Source organism: Acinonyx jubatus, chromosome C1 (genome assembly GCF_027475565.1).
Source record: "Acinonyx jubatus isolate Ajub_Pintada_27869175 chromosome C1, VMU_Ajub_asm_v1.0, whole genome shotgun sequence".
Classification (NCBI taxonomy): domain Eukaryota; kingdom Metazoa; phylum Chordata; class Mammalia; order Carnivora; family Felidae; genus Acinonyx; species Acinonyx jubatus.
The window spans coordinates 88,421,887-88,438,911 of NC_069381.1; the positions used below are offsets into that span (position 1 = coordinate 88,421,887).

Consider the following 17,025-nt stretch of genomic DNA (forward strand, 5'->3'; position numbering starts at 1 on the left):
GCTCTGAGCAGTCAGCACAGGGCCCGACGCGGGGTTCGAACCCACGGACTGTGAGATCACGACCTGAGCCGAAGTCGGACGCTTAACCGACTGAGCCACCCAGGCGCCCCTACATTGTCCTTAATCCAAGGAATTATTCTATATTTTGTTTGTAGTGGTTATTACATGGTTGCATACATTTGCTAAAACTCATCAAGCTGTATACTTGTTTATATTATATGTAAACTATACTTTAATAAAGTTGACTACATACTACTTCTGAAAAATAGTGATATTTACATTTGCAAATTTTAATATTCTGCATCATTAGTTCATGTAAAAAATAACTGATATGTAAGCATATTGATATGCTTCACTGTCACATACATTATGCAACTATTTTGATGATTTCATATATGAATATTGAATTAAGTAATCATGCTTTGTGAATCAGCTACTTATTATATTGTTTTGTTTTTTTTTTTTAACTATACCGGTTTGGGTTTTCTTTTAATATCTATGCTTATACATTTCTTCAATAAGTTTTAAAAAATACAAATTCTATTATGTGAAAAATTCTAAGAGTAAGATTTGCATTTAATACTCTTTAAGTAAAATGTAGCTGACATTTCCAAGAAACAATGATTTAATTCCGCAGATGGTTCACCAAATAATTTACTGTTTTCAGAACAGGATTCTCAAATGCTATTTGCTTGTCTAATAACATTTGTCCAACCAACTTGGGAGTTCGCGTAAACATTAAAAAAATAACTTCAGCTTAACTAGAGGAAATGATTTAAAAAATAATGATTGTGGTGATAACCACAATAAGTTCTTCCTTTCTCTTCCAATTAATCGAGTACCTCTACTTACCCAGCAAAGACTTGGCTCCTGGGTACAAGCACAAGAGCCGGGAAGAAGACGCAAAAGCGTGCGCACGACGTCAGCCGCAGCCGCGCACCACCGGCCGCGCACGACGTCAGCCGCAGCTGCGCCCTCCCTCCGCCGCCTGACCCAGAAAAAGCCGATCATAAGCGCCAAGTCCTTTTCCCTGGACTTCAGAACGAGACCCTGGGTGCTACGCACTTGGCTGAGTTCCACCAGCTCGAGGGCATTGTGGCTGACCATGATTGCACCTTGGGGCATCTCAGGGCCGTCATGAGGCAGTTCTTCACCAAGCCGGGTATCACCTAGCTGTGCTTCAAGCTGTCCTACAGGCCCTGCAGGGAACCCAGCATGTGTTTTGTGTGGTGTTCAGGGATCCCTGAGGCCTGAAGTAGTGGGTGGAGCCCAGAGTTCCCAGTGTCTTTGGTCTCAACATGTTGCTGTCTCTGGGGCTTCCTGACAACCTATGCATCATTGCTTGGGGCCTCTTCCTGGAGCACCTAATGATGATCAACTATGGCATCAATAGTATCCAGGAGCTGGTGGACCACAAGGTAAACCTACAGGTGATGTGCGACAGTCCCCTGTGCCGCCTGAACCTCGAACCGGATTTCCAGGTATGGATGGAATTTGTGGGGCATAGATGAAATATATAGGGGGCGTGCAGAGGAAGGAGAGAGGCATCAGTTTACTAACTTTGGGGCCTATTTGTGATCTATTATTTTCCATCAATCTTTGGATCTAGCCTTTGATCAATACCACAGCCTTGATTACTGTCACTTTCAAGTAAACATTACAAATTTTTTTTAAATGTTTATTATTTTAGAGAGAGAGAGAGAGCACAAGCAGAGGGGTGGGGGGAAGAGAGAGGGGGGAGGGAAGAGGATCCAAAGTGGCTCTGTGATGATAGCCCGATGGGGGAATAGAACTCACTAATGGTGAGATCACAACCTGAGCCAAAGACAGATGCTTAACTCACTGAGCTACCCAGGCACCCCTTCAAGTGAACATTTAAATTGAGATGTGTGAATCTTCCAGATTTGTGTGCAGTTTCAAAATCATTTTTTGTCCCTTCAAGTTTCTTTGTATTTCCATATAAATTTTAGAGTCACTTATATCTTCAAAAATCTTGCTGGAATTTTACTTAGTATTGCACTGAATCTCAACTGATCAAATTGGGAATCATTTATTTTTTAATGATATTGAGTCTTCCAGTTCAAGAATGTGGTATTTATTTCATTTATTTATAGTTTTTAACGTCTGTAACCTGAACATATTTTGTTAGGTTTTTTTTCTGCTGTTTTAATTTTATTTAGTGCTCTGGTAAATGGTATTTATTTTCTTAATTCCAGTTGTTCATTGCAAGTAGGTAGAAATAAAATTGATATTTTTATGTTAACTTTGTATTGTAGGACTTGATAAACTCATGTATTTGTTATAGAAAATTATCTGAGTTTTTCAGATTTTCCACATAGAAAGTAATTTCTTCTGTGAATAGAAAACATTTTACTTCTGTTAAATTCTGTATGCTATTAATTTATTTGACTTGATCATGGCATTGGCTACCATATTTAGTGCAATGTTGAATATGAGTGAAGAGCAAGGGAGAGTGTTCTTGCCTTGTTCCTGATTTAAGGAGAAACCACATAAGCCTTCATAGAAGGTATGATGTTAAAAGTAGGCTAGTATAGATATCTTCTTAGATGGAGTAACTCCCTTTTATTCCATATTTAACTGAGAGTTTATCATAAATTAATCTTTTTTCAACTGCTTTTCTTTCCATTTATTGATAGGATCTTGAGCTCTTTCTTGTTAGGTCTGTTAATATGCTGAATCACATTAATTGATATATAGATTGTTGAACTTGCCTTGAATTATTGGAATAAATTCCATTTTGTTGTGATGTATTATTCTTTCTATTTATTGGTTGAATACACCGGCAAATATTTTTGAGGAGAAAATTTGAATTTTATGTTCATAATAAGTTATTTCTAATGCTGTCAAACTTCTGCCAGGATAGCCCAGAATGACCAAAGAATAAATTTAGATTTACATGGTGGTTATAAGAAATTTGTGTCTTGCTAGGGAGACACCTGTATTTTTACTTCTGAAAAATAACTATTTATCTTGAATTTGCTTTATAACATTATAATATGTTTTTATTTACTGTGACCAGCAAAATGAATGGTGATTGGAAGGGACGTTGTTTATTTAATACAAGTATTAAGAAGAGGGTTTCTTTATAACTTGCAGGCACACTCGGGATTTTTGCCCCAGTTTTAAAGAATGACAGCAAAAGCACCTTTATCTGACATTTAGGATGATTAAATTTTGAAAAATCACTTGGCATATTCAGCATGACTCCACAGGGTGCTCTAGCTTTATAAGGCAATGGATCATGTTAGCTTAACTTATATTTAAGATTTGCTGGCCTGATATTATTGTGTTAGGCAGTATTGCTGAAATGGAAACATAAAATTTTGCTGCCATGAGATCAAGTTTGCGCCTGCCCTACACTATAAATTAGTTCCATAAAGTTTTAAAATGCAGTGTTTATTCTGGTTCTAGCAGTATTGTGAAATAGCAAACTGTGCTTAAATATATAAAATTAAGCCTATTCTTTGTGAAAACATTTTTTTTTCATTCATGTATCATTGAAATTCAGGAGTAAAGGTTACTTAACCACTAAGAAGGCTTATATGAAGCTAAAAGAAAAAAAGGCCAATTGTGTTGAGAGTTCATTTTTTACAAGCAGCATATTCTTCTGGCCCATAATGCCTAATTTTTATGAGCCTACATATATATTGGTTACTACTAAAATAATAACAAGGATGTAATGAGACATGCAAATAATACTTTAGAATAATACAGTGTTCATAAAAAGTATACCATCTATGACATCGTACTTTGAAAATATATGTTTAAACAGAAATATTAAATAAATTTGAAAAATGAGTCTAACTCAATTTTAAAAGCACAAAATTTGTTACATGTTAATTCAGCCATTTTCAGAAAAAATTCACAAATAGTTCGTGACAAAAAATCAATTAACATTGGAAAATAACTTGAAAAATATAAGGCAGAGTATCCTTTTGGCAAAGAAATGAGTAGACAAAATAATTTATATAACTCATTGAGTTTTTTCTATCACTCAGTTTTAAAAAGGAAGTAGTGTTGCTTTTAAACAAAGCATGAAAGTATTGGAAGAGTGGATCATTACTTGGTAGCTATAAAATGATCTTATTGTTAACAACTTATAGAATAATATTAACACATACAGTATGTCAAAATTTATAACCATTTAAAATTTTTCTTGTTTAACAACTATGTATAATTCTATGGAAGTATTTTTTGATTTGCATATTTGCAAGCATTTAGTTCATTTTCTTGCCAATGTAGGACAAATTAAGTAAAATGGTAGCTTTCTTTTTTACCTCAACTATGCTATTGTTGAAAGGAAAAGTAGTAAAATGGGCTTTTGGTAGTCTATGTAAAAGTGACTGTAACCACTTCTAAGTTCTTATATATAAGAGATACCATATGTGACTAAAATTATCTTTGTTTTCTTTTTTTAATTTTTTTACTATTTACTTATTTTTGAGAGAGAGAGGCAGAGCATGAGCAAGGGAGGGACAGAGAGAGAGGGAGACACAGAATCTGAAGTGGGCTGCAGGCTCTGAGCTGTCAGCACAGAGCCCGATGTGGGGCTCAAACTCATGCACTGCGAGATCATGACCTGAGCCAAAGTCGGATGATTGACTGAGCCACCCAGGTGCCCCTAAAATTATCTTTCTTATTGTATTTATTGAACTAGACTCATCTGCTGACTGATGTAAAATAATATGAGCTATATACAATTTCACTATGACAAGGAAATAAATGATATTATGACAAAAATTTTAGTTGTACCCAACTCTTCCCTAAAATAAATTTTTAATTTAATTTTTAATTGAAGTATAATTATCATATACTGCTCTGTTAGTTTCAAGTGTACAACATAACAATTCAACAATTCTCTACACTACTCAGTGCTCACCACAATAAGTGTAGTCACCATCTGTCTCACCAAACAATGTTATTACAATCTTATTGACTATCTTGATTTAATGTACTGGAGACATAAAATAGCATCTATCATATATGAAGTGCTTAGAAAAGGGAATTTCATATTATTTACTTGACAATTCTATACATCTATGACACTAAGCATTATAAGATAAATTGCTTAAATCTTAGTGTACAATAAAATGAGGTGAATTTTCTAAGTCGTCCAAACTTTTAAAAAAAACTTATTTTGTGATGTCCATTTTAAATATTTAAGAAAAATTGGAAAAATATTCCTAAATTGGCCAATAAACTGAAGTTGAAAAATACTCAGCCTGTTAAATTAAGCAACATGTAAAAATATTGACTGATCATATCTTTTTCATTAGAATATCAATTAAGCATAATTATGTTAGAAATTGTGTTACAATCATAATTATTAGCAAGAATTTGTGTTAGGTACATTATGTATAGTTAGAAATTTAATCAATCTAATATATCATTTGGAAATTATTCTAAAGTTATCTGTTAAATCTGTAAGATTAGAGATGCCAGTTGATTTTATAGGAATCCATAGATCAAAAATAACATTTTATGTTACTCTACCTGGTCATTAAACACTACAGCAACACAGTTGCTGGCCACAGCAAAAGTTTCATCCTAAACTCTATCATCAATGTGAAGAAACAAACATATCAGTGTTAATATTTTATTTATTTTTTTGTTTTTTAAGTTTTTGTTAGTGAGAGAGAGAAAGGGCACACAAGCAGGGGAGAGGGGCAGAGGGGGAGAGAGAGAGAGAGAGAGGGAGAGAGAGAGAGAGAGAAAGACAGAGAGAAAGAGAGGAAATCTTAAGCAGGCTCTATGTTCAGTGCAGAGCCTGATACAGGGCTGGAACCCATGACCCTGGCATCATGACCTGACCCAAACTCAAGAATCAGAAGCTCAGCCAAATGAGCCACCCAGGTGCCCTATCAGTGTTAATATTTTGATGATAATGAAATGTTAATATTTTAGTTCCTCCTATCTACATTTAAAAAATAATCTTCTGCAGATTTTTTCTTCTATATTTTGTTTAAACTTTATTCAGTGTTTACTGTAGTTAGGTATACAGTGAATATCAATAATGTCATTTTTATATTCAGTATAAACTACAGTGGCTTTCATGTCTTCTTAAAATGTCCTACAATTTTATTTGGATTTACCTAAGGAGATGCTTAATATGTGTTTATGAAAACTGTTTTCTGTAGTCACCACATACTACCCACTATGTGTGCTATTGAGGGGGAAAATTGTATGTTTGTGTGTGTAACATTTGTGAATAAAATAAGAAGATGACAACTTCCTTCCATTGTCATAATGGAACATCATTTAGCAGGCTTACTAAACTATTATTAATTACGTAGGAAAATGCAGTTGTGTTTATCCTGGCTATTTATTATGTGATTAGCACCCAGACATTATGGTGTTATATGTTAACTTGTGGATTTCTGTTGTATAGTAGAAAAGATAATTTTAGTGCCATATTTTTAATGCTCTGTAGATCATTAACCAGTTTTGTATCTATTTACATATTTAATTTAGCATTCCTTTGGGTGATTACAAAATTGTTCAGTTTTCAAAATATTTTTTAAATGTTTACTTATATTTGAGAGAGAGAGGGAGACAAATTGTGAGTGGGAAGGGCAGAGAGAGAGGGTGATACAGAATCTGAAGCAGGCTGCAGGCTCTGAACTGTCAGCACAGAGCCTGATGTGGAGCTCAGACCCACACTGTGAGATCATGATCTGAGCCGAAGTCGGATGCTCAACTGACTGAGCCACCAGGCACCCCTCAAAATATTTTTTGAACCAACTTTACTATCTCATTGGTTCCTTGATTAATATTTTTAACAAAACATTGTTTTGTATTTATATGAAGGCCATGTTTTTAAATTTTGAAAACTGTATATAGCCCCTGTATATAATGATTCCAATTTGATAAGTAGGAAATTTGTGGTTTTGAAAATTTTATTTTGGTACTAATTTTCACTAGACCATGACTAAAGGCAGAATAATATGGCACTGTTTTAGATTTCTTCTAGAGGCTGATTCAGTCATTATCTCAAAGTATTTAATGAAGTTTAAAAATGAGGTGAATTTCCTCAAGTAATGTAATACATCTGTTTCCTTATAAGGCCCTTCATTTATGCTTTTGCATTCTACTTTTGAAATGTGTTCAGAAAGACATGAATTGTGCTATATCACTACAGCTTCAGGCAAACATTTATACAAGCTCTCAAAGCTTAAAAGAGCTTATTTTTCTTCTTGAAAACAATCTTTTCAAAATACATAACTTTGCTACATATATGAAAAATGGAATGGAAAAGAATTGGCTCCGCTTAGAGAAAATAGTATTTCCATAGAACACTGACTACCTAATTGTGATAATGCATTAATCTATCTGTGATTACATTGAAAATATTGACAAGCAGTCTTCAGCAGATGCATCTGCTATCCCAACAGCTCATTTGCAGACTAAACGTACAGATTTCAGCCATCTCTGCATATTTCCTGACAAAGCTTTTCCCAGTCTTCTTGGTTGTGTGTTTTGCCATTCTTATCCTAAGGCATATATTTCTACAGGCTAGAGATAAGATTAGAAACTTCTAGCAACATAAATATGATTCTGTTTCAAATTCTCAAATGAACTATGTTGGTTAAGGTTTTAGATTTCTACTGCAGGTAATCACTAATTCATAAACTTAAAAAATGTCCAATAATTTTTTTAATGAAGCTCCAGAGTTCCTTTACATCACTTTAATAGATGATATTATTACTTGGTGGTTTGGTGATCATATATTTCTGAATGTTAAATAACATTATTATGAGATTTTGAGTCATTCTACCATGCTATTGTATCTTCTTTGATCTTTACTTTTTGAGCCTTAATAAATAAAAATATCCTCCATTAATGTTTAATTTATATTATTATCAAGGCTGATTATGTCACTTAAAGTGTTAAAATTGATAACTGAGGTTTCTGTACTTACTCACATCATTTAATTTTACGACACCTGATTAAAAATCATTTTTAAGCCTTTCCCACCAATTTCATGTTTTAAAAAAAATCTAATTTTTTTTTTTTGCTTTAGATTGAATCAAGAATGGAGATAGTGTTTTGGGGTTTACAGCACTAGCTGAATTGTAGTGTTTTTGACATTTGTAGACGTGATTTGTTTGTTTTGTTTTATTTTTACACAAACCCTATGACCTCTAGCTTATATAAGTGAGCCAGAATTAAAAATTCTACAATTCATATGATTTCTATCAAGGTAACAATTACTGCATGTTGAGAACTATGAGTATCTCTAGCCTTTTTTGAAATTTCTGATCCACTGTTACAGAGAAATAGCTGCAAGAAATGTAAACAGGGATTCTAGGTATGTGGCCAGTAGCATATTTTCTAGTTTATTTTACCTCTAAGTTCACTTGGCAAACACACCAAGCAAAATATGCAATACGTATTTTAGGCACTGCTCCATGATATAATTAACAATTAATTTTGTGTGATCAAGGAACCTGTATTTTGAGTGAAAAATAATAATTGTCCATCTTTAAAAAAATTAGGGAGTAACACCATGCACATGACTGTGGAAAAATTTCATTTTCTTTATCTGTGAAATCAGAATAATAATTATGCTTTCTTCATAGGGTTATAGTGTAAATAGAATATTTGTGAAACAATAAATTGTATAAGAACAATTTGTAGAGAAAAATACTGGATAAGAATATGTCAATATGAAATATGACTATGTATTTTCATAGCAGCTTAAGAACAATTACTTTCATGTATGGTATCTGATATGTATATCATTTGTATAGTCCCAATTGGTAGGTAAAATAACTCTTATTCAGACTTTATAAATAAGGAAATAAAGTTTGAAATGCTCCTAAATACTAAACACCAAGACAACTGATAAATTGATAAATAATAAGGCCTCAAATTCAGAACTTCTGATTCCAAATGTAAAATTCTTTTCATTACACCAAAATGAAAGAACTCCAATCTTTTGAGTGAGAAATAGCAAAGAATGCGGATGATTTTTCCAGCATAAGCAATGTGTTTAGAGTACTTGAGTTACATGATTTTTTCAGAATTTGAAACTATTCAAAGATATGTAACAATTTTTATGTTAGTAGTAGAATAATCTTGCACAAAAGAATATATATTCTAAAGAAAATACACACACACACACATACACACACACACACACGTATGTATGTTTATTCATTTTTGAGAGAGAAAGGTGGGGAGGGGCAGAGAAAGACTGAGACAGAGGATTCGAAGTGAACTTTGAGCTGGCAATAATGAGCCAGAGCCCGATGCAGGGCTCGAATTCATGAACCATGAGATCATGAGCTGAGCTGAAGTTGGATGCTCAACCCACTGAGCCACCCAGGTGCCCTTATATATTATTTTACATTATTTGAATAATTGTCTAATATTGAACTGATAAAATTATATAAATTACATAATCTTTATTATAAAGCAAAACTCATCTAAACAACTGTTTGCTTATCAGTACTTGACTCTAAAATATTTCTTTGCTCCGTCCACCAATCTGAAATTGCTATTTAAAAACATTTACTAGAGTAGTTTCATTTCTCCACTTTGAACCTTGAACCACTTAAGCTGAGACAGACCTCAGAGTAATATATATTCTAACTTCCCCTTTCTGAAATATGGCAAAGACTGGTGAGATGGATGTATTGGTCAGTGTTCAGCTAGAGAAACAGAACATATGGGATACATACACACACATAAATATGTGCATATATGCATGTATATACAAACATAAGTATGTATACGTATATGTAATAAATATGTATTACTTGTAAGGAATATATATTTATTCATGTGTTATAAGCAATGGATGCATTTTTATATAAGTGCATATTTATTTTATGGAACTGGCTTATGTAATTATGGCCAAGAAAACCTAAAATCCAGGAGGTGGACAATCAGGAAGGAAAGGGAAGATCATGAGCAGAGTGGAACCTCAACGGCACAGGCTAAAGTTTGTTGTTGATAGGCTAAAATGTCTTAGGATGGGTCTCTGCCCTCTCTTAGAAGTCTTCTAATTAAGTCAGACCCTTCTGATTCACTTAAAACCAACTGATTAGGGACTTCAGTCCCATCTATCAAATCACTTCACAGCTATACCTGGTAATATTTAACTGAATAATAGGAGACATTGTGTCTTGTTACAAAAATACTGCTGCTTTTCTTCTGTCCTCCACCTGTTTTGAGAGAATATCATTTATAGCTACCTGAATCAGAAGCATACTAGAAAGGGAATTCTGGGGACTATAATTCAGCTTAGCCAAACTGACATATTAAAAGCTAGCCCAGTGACATTCTTCCTTACTTCTGTAATTCTAATACATTAGGCTTTGATAACAGGTTTTCTGGTGATGCTTTGGGCAGTTTAATAATTTGGAGGTTACACCTAGATTCATTTGATAGGCCCTTGCTTTGGCAACCAAAGACTCTTGACTCAAAAGCAGTGTTCTCCAGTGAAGCAGCTTTGGACTCAGGGGTCTGTTTGGCCACAAAAATGGCTAAGCTTCTCATTCCGTTCAGAATTCTATTTTCATTGAAGTTAGATCAAATGTGAGACTTTATTTATTGTATCTAAAGAAGTAAAATTTCTTTTAAGAATCTTTTGGCTATGTGGGGAGCCTGGGTGGCTCAGTTGGTTGGGCAGCCAACTTCGGCTCAGGTCATGATCTCGTGGTCTGTGGGTTTGGGCCCCGCGTCAGGCTCTGTACTGACAGCTCAGAGCCTGGAGCCTGCCTCCGATTCTGTATATCCCTCTCTCTTCTGCCCCTCTGCTGCTTGCTCTCTGTCTCTCTCTCAAATAATAAACATTAAAACAATTAAAAATCTTTGGCTATCTGATCTTACTGGAAAAACTTTCATCGTTTGTGGAAAATGATCTTGTTGCTGTTAACATTACTATTTGTCAGTCTTCATTAGTTTTTTAGTACTAAGTCTATAAAACATTCATAAGGAAAGAATGATTATAGGCCTCAGTAAATTTATTCCTTGACCTGGCTCTTGGGTCTGAGGAGTTCAGAAGGTAGCTTTTCAGAACAGCAGCTTTTGGACAGATTTTGCTACAGACTACTTATAAAAACTTATGAGAATTTTTCTCAGGCTGTCATGCTTTGTCTAGGAGATTTGTTCTGTGAGAAACTCCTCTCCAAGCCTTCTATATGCTAGGAGTCCTTGACTGTGAGATTGGGGTTAGATGCCCCAGAAACAAGTTGATAAGAAACTTTTAGACTGGTCTTTGTCAGTTTATTTATTTAAACAATTTTTTTAGTGATTATTTATTTTTGAGAGAGAAAGAGCGCAAGTAGGGGAGGGGCAGAGAGAGGGAGACACAGAATCCGAAGCAGGCTCCGGGCTCTGAGCTCTGAGCTGTCCACACAGAGCCCAAGGCGGGGCTCAAACCCACAGACCTCAAGGTCATGACCTGAGCTGAAGTCAGAAGCTTAACTGACTGAACCACCCAGGTGCCCCTGGTCTTTGCCAGTTTAAACAGAACTCCATGCCCTCTCGAAGCCAAGACAGTATTTAAATTACTGCTGTCTTTCATTCATTGAGTTGCCACTCTAAATAGCATAATTTCATCAAAGATAATTTATAATTACAGTGGTGACTATGAGGAACTTTTGAGGTAAACGATTTATTTTTACATAAGTTTACATAGAATATAAACTAAGTAAATTCCAAAATATTCAAAGGTCTGTACTTTTTTATTGGTGTGAGGAATCTAAGTTGTTTTCCAAGTTGGTTATAACATTTTACATCCCCACCAGCAAGGTATGAAGTTTCCTTGCCAAAACTTAAGATGGTCTGTATTTTTTATTATAAACCATTTAGTGAGTGTGAAATGGTTTTGCATTATGGTTTTAACTTTCATTTTTCTAAAGCATATTTTGTCTATTTGTCTACATAAAAACCCAGTTGAATTTATGATCATGTGTTCTGAAACTATATTTAACTCATTTATTAGTATGAGTGCCATCTTTGTGATTGCCACTTCAGTGACCATTGGACTGACTGGATTCTATGGCTGAACTAACAGAGCAGCTAGCACTGCAGTCTAGACCCGTTGTAGGACCTCACATAAAACGAGCACCTTTTCAGGTTACTTGGCAAATGGACTGGGGAAGCACAATGAAATGAGGGATGTTATCTCCAAAATCCAGTGAAACCCACTAGTCATTGTGCCTCTTTTTTGGTTGTGGGAGGGGACAGATGCAACAACTTAATTTATAACTTCAGAGGGATATCTTGGCATGTACCATACTTGATAGGCTGGACTTTTAGAAATTCCACTGAAGTGGAAGTCTTGTAATTTTTTGACCAGTTTTATTTCCCACCCTCTGGCATGCAAGTGTCTTACCAATAAGTCTAGAGTATTTGCTACTTCTTTTGAAAAAAAAATATTTTAAGTTCATTTACTTATTTTGAGAGAGACAGAGCAAGTAGAGGGGCAGAGAGAGAGGGAGAGAGAGAGAATCTCAAGCAGGCTCTGCACTACCAACGCAGAGTCTGATGTGGGGCTCTATCCCATTAACCATGAGATCATGACCCAAGTTGAAACCAAGAGTCAGACACGTAACCAACTGAACCATCCAGGTGCCGCTAGTATTTGCTACTTCTTGCTGTCTAGGTAGTATCAGTGTAATGTTATCAAAATAATTGAACAGTATAATTTCTTGTAGAAGGGAAACATGATCACAGTCCCTGGAAACTAAATTGTGACTTAGGTCTGGCAGTTGATGTACCCCTGAGGTAGAACAACAAAGGTGTATTTATTGCTGGCCTTGCCAGTTAAAACAAATGGCGCCTTGTGGTCTTTGTTAGCAGGTATTGAGGAAAAAACATTTGCCAGATCAGTGTTACCAGGTACTAGGGATATGTTTCGAGACCACATCTGATTCAGCAACTTTAGTTGGAGTCAGTTTTTGGTAAAGTTTATAAGAATCCACTATCATTTTCCAGGGTCCGTCTGTTTTCTTCACAGGCCAAAAGACTAGTTAAATGAAGATGTAGTAGAAATCATCACTCCTACATCTTTCAAGTTATCAGTGGCATTTACCTCTCAAATCCCTCTAGGAATGAGGTATTTGCTTTTAGTTTGCTATTTTCCTAGATAGAGGCAGTGCCATTTTGAGTCTCCTAGAATTAGTGTTCATTCAGCGTTCAGAGATAGTGTTCACTAGTCCCCAAAAGTTCTGATTATTTCCTTTTTCCCAAATGGACAGTTACCTGGCAAAAGACTGTAGGCCCCTTTGGGGCAAGGCTGGGAGAAAGTTTAACAGTATGTATATTTGGTAGTGCACTGAGATCCGTTCTCAAGGGAACCCAGCTTATTGTTCATTCAAGGGGCTCTGGTCTATAAACTGACTCCAGTCTGAGAATTAATAAAGGAGCTGTGGCTCTTTTTTGTAATTCAAGTAGGCCTTTTGTACATTTAACCTAGAGCTTTTCTGCTTATATAGGTTAATTCCAAATTTAGTAGTCTCCCTATCTCTATCACTTATAGGAATCCCATGATAAACTAACCAATGCCATCTGTATGTCAGAGACAGAATATCTTATCTGAATGCCATTGATTGCCACTCTGCTGGCTATCACAGTAACCACATCCACCTTGCCTTTGATGGTCGAGTGCCATCACTTGACTCCTACTACCCTGGAATCCAGTTATTCCCATTGCATTTCAGTGACTGCAGTTCCTGCCTTAAAGTCTGGCCTGTAAAGAAATGTGATCATGGAAGTCTTCAAGGATGGCAGGGCTGCCCTCACAAATTTACGTCTCACAGTGTTAGTGGAAGGTATGTCTTCTGGACACTCTCAGTATAGTTATTAAATGACAAATCCACTTTAACTTTGTAAGTTACAATCCCTTGTAAGCCTTTGAGTTTTTCTTGTACATTAAACCAAGATTGGTTAGGCATTTTTAATTCACTGACTGTGAGCCACCTTTCAGTCCATGTTTAAGACAATCACCCAACCAGCTATTACTCTTTCTAATTCTCAAAATTGTAACATTAAATACAGAATCTCTATTTATTTAGCTCATCTCAATAACTTCAGCCATATCCAACTTTTTGTTCCTTCCACAATCATCTCACCCCCTTAGTGTCCATTCCCACATGTTTTCTGGATTTTTGTCTGCATAAATTATAAAACTCCAGCTTATTGCAGCATTATATATAATAGCCAAATTTCGGAAGCAGCCCAAGTGTCCTTTGATAGGTGTATGGGTAAAGAAGGTCACACAGACACACACACACACACACACACACACACACACACACACACACACTGTGGAATATTATTCCGTCATAAGAATGATGAATTTTTGCCATTTGCAATAATACAGATGGCTCTAGAGAGTATAATGCTAAATAAAATAAGTCAGAGAAAGACAAATACCATATAATTTCACTTAATGTAGAATTTAGGAAACAAAAAAAAAAATAAAGGAAAAAAAGAGACTCTTAACTGTAGAGAACAAACATGATTACCAGAGGGGAGGTGGGTGGCGGAATGGGTGAAATAAGTAAAGGGGATTAAAAGTAGGCTTCTCTCTCTCTCTCTCTCTTTTTTAATTTTTTTTAACATTTATTTATTTTTGAGACAGAGAGAGACAGAGCATGAATGGGGGGAGGGTCAGAGAGAGAGGGAGACACAGAATCAGAAGCAGTCTCCAGGTTCTGAACTGTCAGCACAGAGCCCAACACGGGGCTTGAACTCACGGACCACAAGATCATGACCTGAGCCAAAGTCGGACGCTTAACTGACTGAGCCACCCAAGTGCCCCCCTCTCTCTCTCTCTCTTAATGTCTGTTTGTTTTGAGAGAGAGAGAATGCACAGGTGCATGAGCCAGGGAGAGGCAGAGAGAAGGAGATAGAGAATCCCAAGCAGGCTCCATGCCACCAGCACAGAGCCTGATGTGGGGATTGATCTCACAAACTGTAGATTATGATCTGAGCTAAAATCAAGAGTTGGATGCTTAACAAACTGAGCCACCAGGCACCCCAAGAGGAGGACTTTGTTGATGAACACTGAGTAATGTATGGTAGTGTTGAATCAATATATTGTATACCTGAAACTAATATAACACTATATGTTAACTACACTGGAATTAAAATAGAAAGAAATAGGGCTCAAGTAGTTCTTTTGGAGTATACCACACCTATCCATGGGTCATACTTTGTATGTCACCTTTCTGGGCCTGCTGGTGCTGGAGTCTGGTTATAGGTCTAGAAGCATAGAAGGGAGGTAAAGATTGGTCTTAAGAAGAATAAGCATCATCTTACATGGCAACTGCATTAGAATTGCCTTAGCCTGTGAATTATTAATTCCCTCAGACTGTGGTGGAAAGGCTGATATATTGGAAATAGTGAGGTCATACTGGGGGTAGGGAGGCTACTTTCATTGCAGAAAGAGAGGCCACTTTCTGGGAAAGTAGGAATGGGGGGGCATTACTTCCTCTTGGCATACAAAAGCCATGTTCAGTGTAGGTGGGGAGACTTTTTCTACTGGCAGAGAAGACTCATCCGAATTTAAGAGCTCAGTGTTCCCAGTTTCATTAGGGTTTTCTCACATAACCCTGTCCCAATTTACAGTATCCCATTCTTTCCCAATCAGTACTTTCACTTTAACAATAGACACTTCCTGGAAATCTAGGAGTCAAGCATTGTAATTCAGCCAGTCACCTGATAGAAGTCCATGTTTGATTTTCAGAAATTTTTGCTCACCTGCTACAAGGCATCAGGTATCCTTTAGGGCATAAATAAACACCTTCAGATCATTTATAAAGAAAGCACTTGAGGTGGGAATTTGAATCCTAAACTCATCCATTTTTTTCCCACCACTTTGTCCATCAATAGGAGCAATCACCAACTTCATTATATTGGTTTGTTTTCCAAAAATGTTCAAAACAAATGTTTGAATAAAAATGTTCAGTTTTTGTTAAAATTGGCTTATGATAAGTAGGCCCCTAGGAGTAATCCATGAAGACATTTGCCTATCTCTTTTGTAAGGCCATGCCATAAACTATCAGTGCCCTTTCTACTATTGGAAATAATCATTAACATCTTCCATCAGATTACAAAGCTAATTCCAGATACCTCAGACCAATTCAGAAAACTCATCCTTAAAATTCCGTTTCTTCACAGAAGATTATTTTAGGGAAATAAAAATATTTTGTATCATGTAATCTTGATATTTTGAGAATAAAGTTATTATGGTCTACACTGGCTTCTGTAATCTGTGTATTATCTCCTCTAGGAACATGTGTATGGGTCCCTGTCAGGGGGCTGGATGGTGGGGATGGGTAGTAGCTGCTGAACTAAAAGCTGAAATTAACTGAATTAATCCATTTTATCTTCCAAGCCTTCTCTTGGAGATTGCAAGGCTTAATAGACTCTAGAGCTCCAAACTAATTACATCAGTACCTTCTGTCAGTGCAACTGTTGTCTGGGTGGGGAGACAGATTACGAGTGCTTCCTATTCTGCCATCTTCCCAGAGTCCTGCAGTCCTCCATTTTATCTTCCATGTAAGTTATTCTGAGTAAGTTTAAATGTATCAAAAAAAGCAGAAATTCTTCCCCATGATATTGTAGGCTCTTTCATTGTATCATTCTCCTCATTAATTACTCAAACTTATTTAAATTGTGGTATTTTGCAAATATTTTTTATTCTGAATATAATGTAACTATTCATATGGTCTTCACATTCTAGAACTGTATAAAATAAAACCAGAGTTTCACAATTAGATTTTTGCTTTGAAATGGATTGACTCAATAGAGATTTTTCTGAGTGTTTAGCATTCAAATAAGGCAAATATTAGTTTTTTTCAGAAAGTTTGGCATTGAAGTTTCACTAATAATATGCCATTCATGGTCATAATCAAATGGTAAATGAATTTAAATAAATTATAATGTTTTAATCAAATCATTTTTTTTCAGGCCCATAAACTGACGAGGAAAAGTATTACCAATTTTTTTTTTTAATTTCCAACTTTCTCATTTTTGAGTGTATTC

At 35.6% G+C, this 17,025-nt stretch overlaps 1 protein-coding gene across 1 annotated transcript in view; it reads left to right on the top strand.

Moving 5' to 3' along the window:
* Window positions 1-999: 999 nt before the first annotated feature.
* Window positions 1,000-17,025, top strand: part of LOC128313945 (phenylalanine--tRNA ligase alpha subunit-like) — a 131,568-nt gene continuing 115,542 nt past the window's right edge. Inside the window, exon 1 of the mRNA XM_053214548.1 lies at window positions 1,000-1,481. Coding sequence (XP_053070523.1) covers window positions 1,299-1,481 — 183 coding nt within the window. The 5' untranslated portion in view covers window positions 1,000-1,298. The remainder of the gene's footprint in view (window positions 1,482-17,025) is intronic.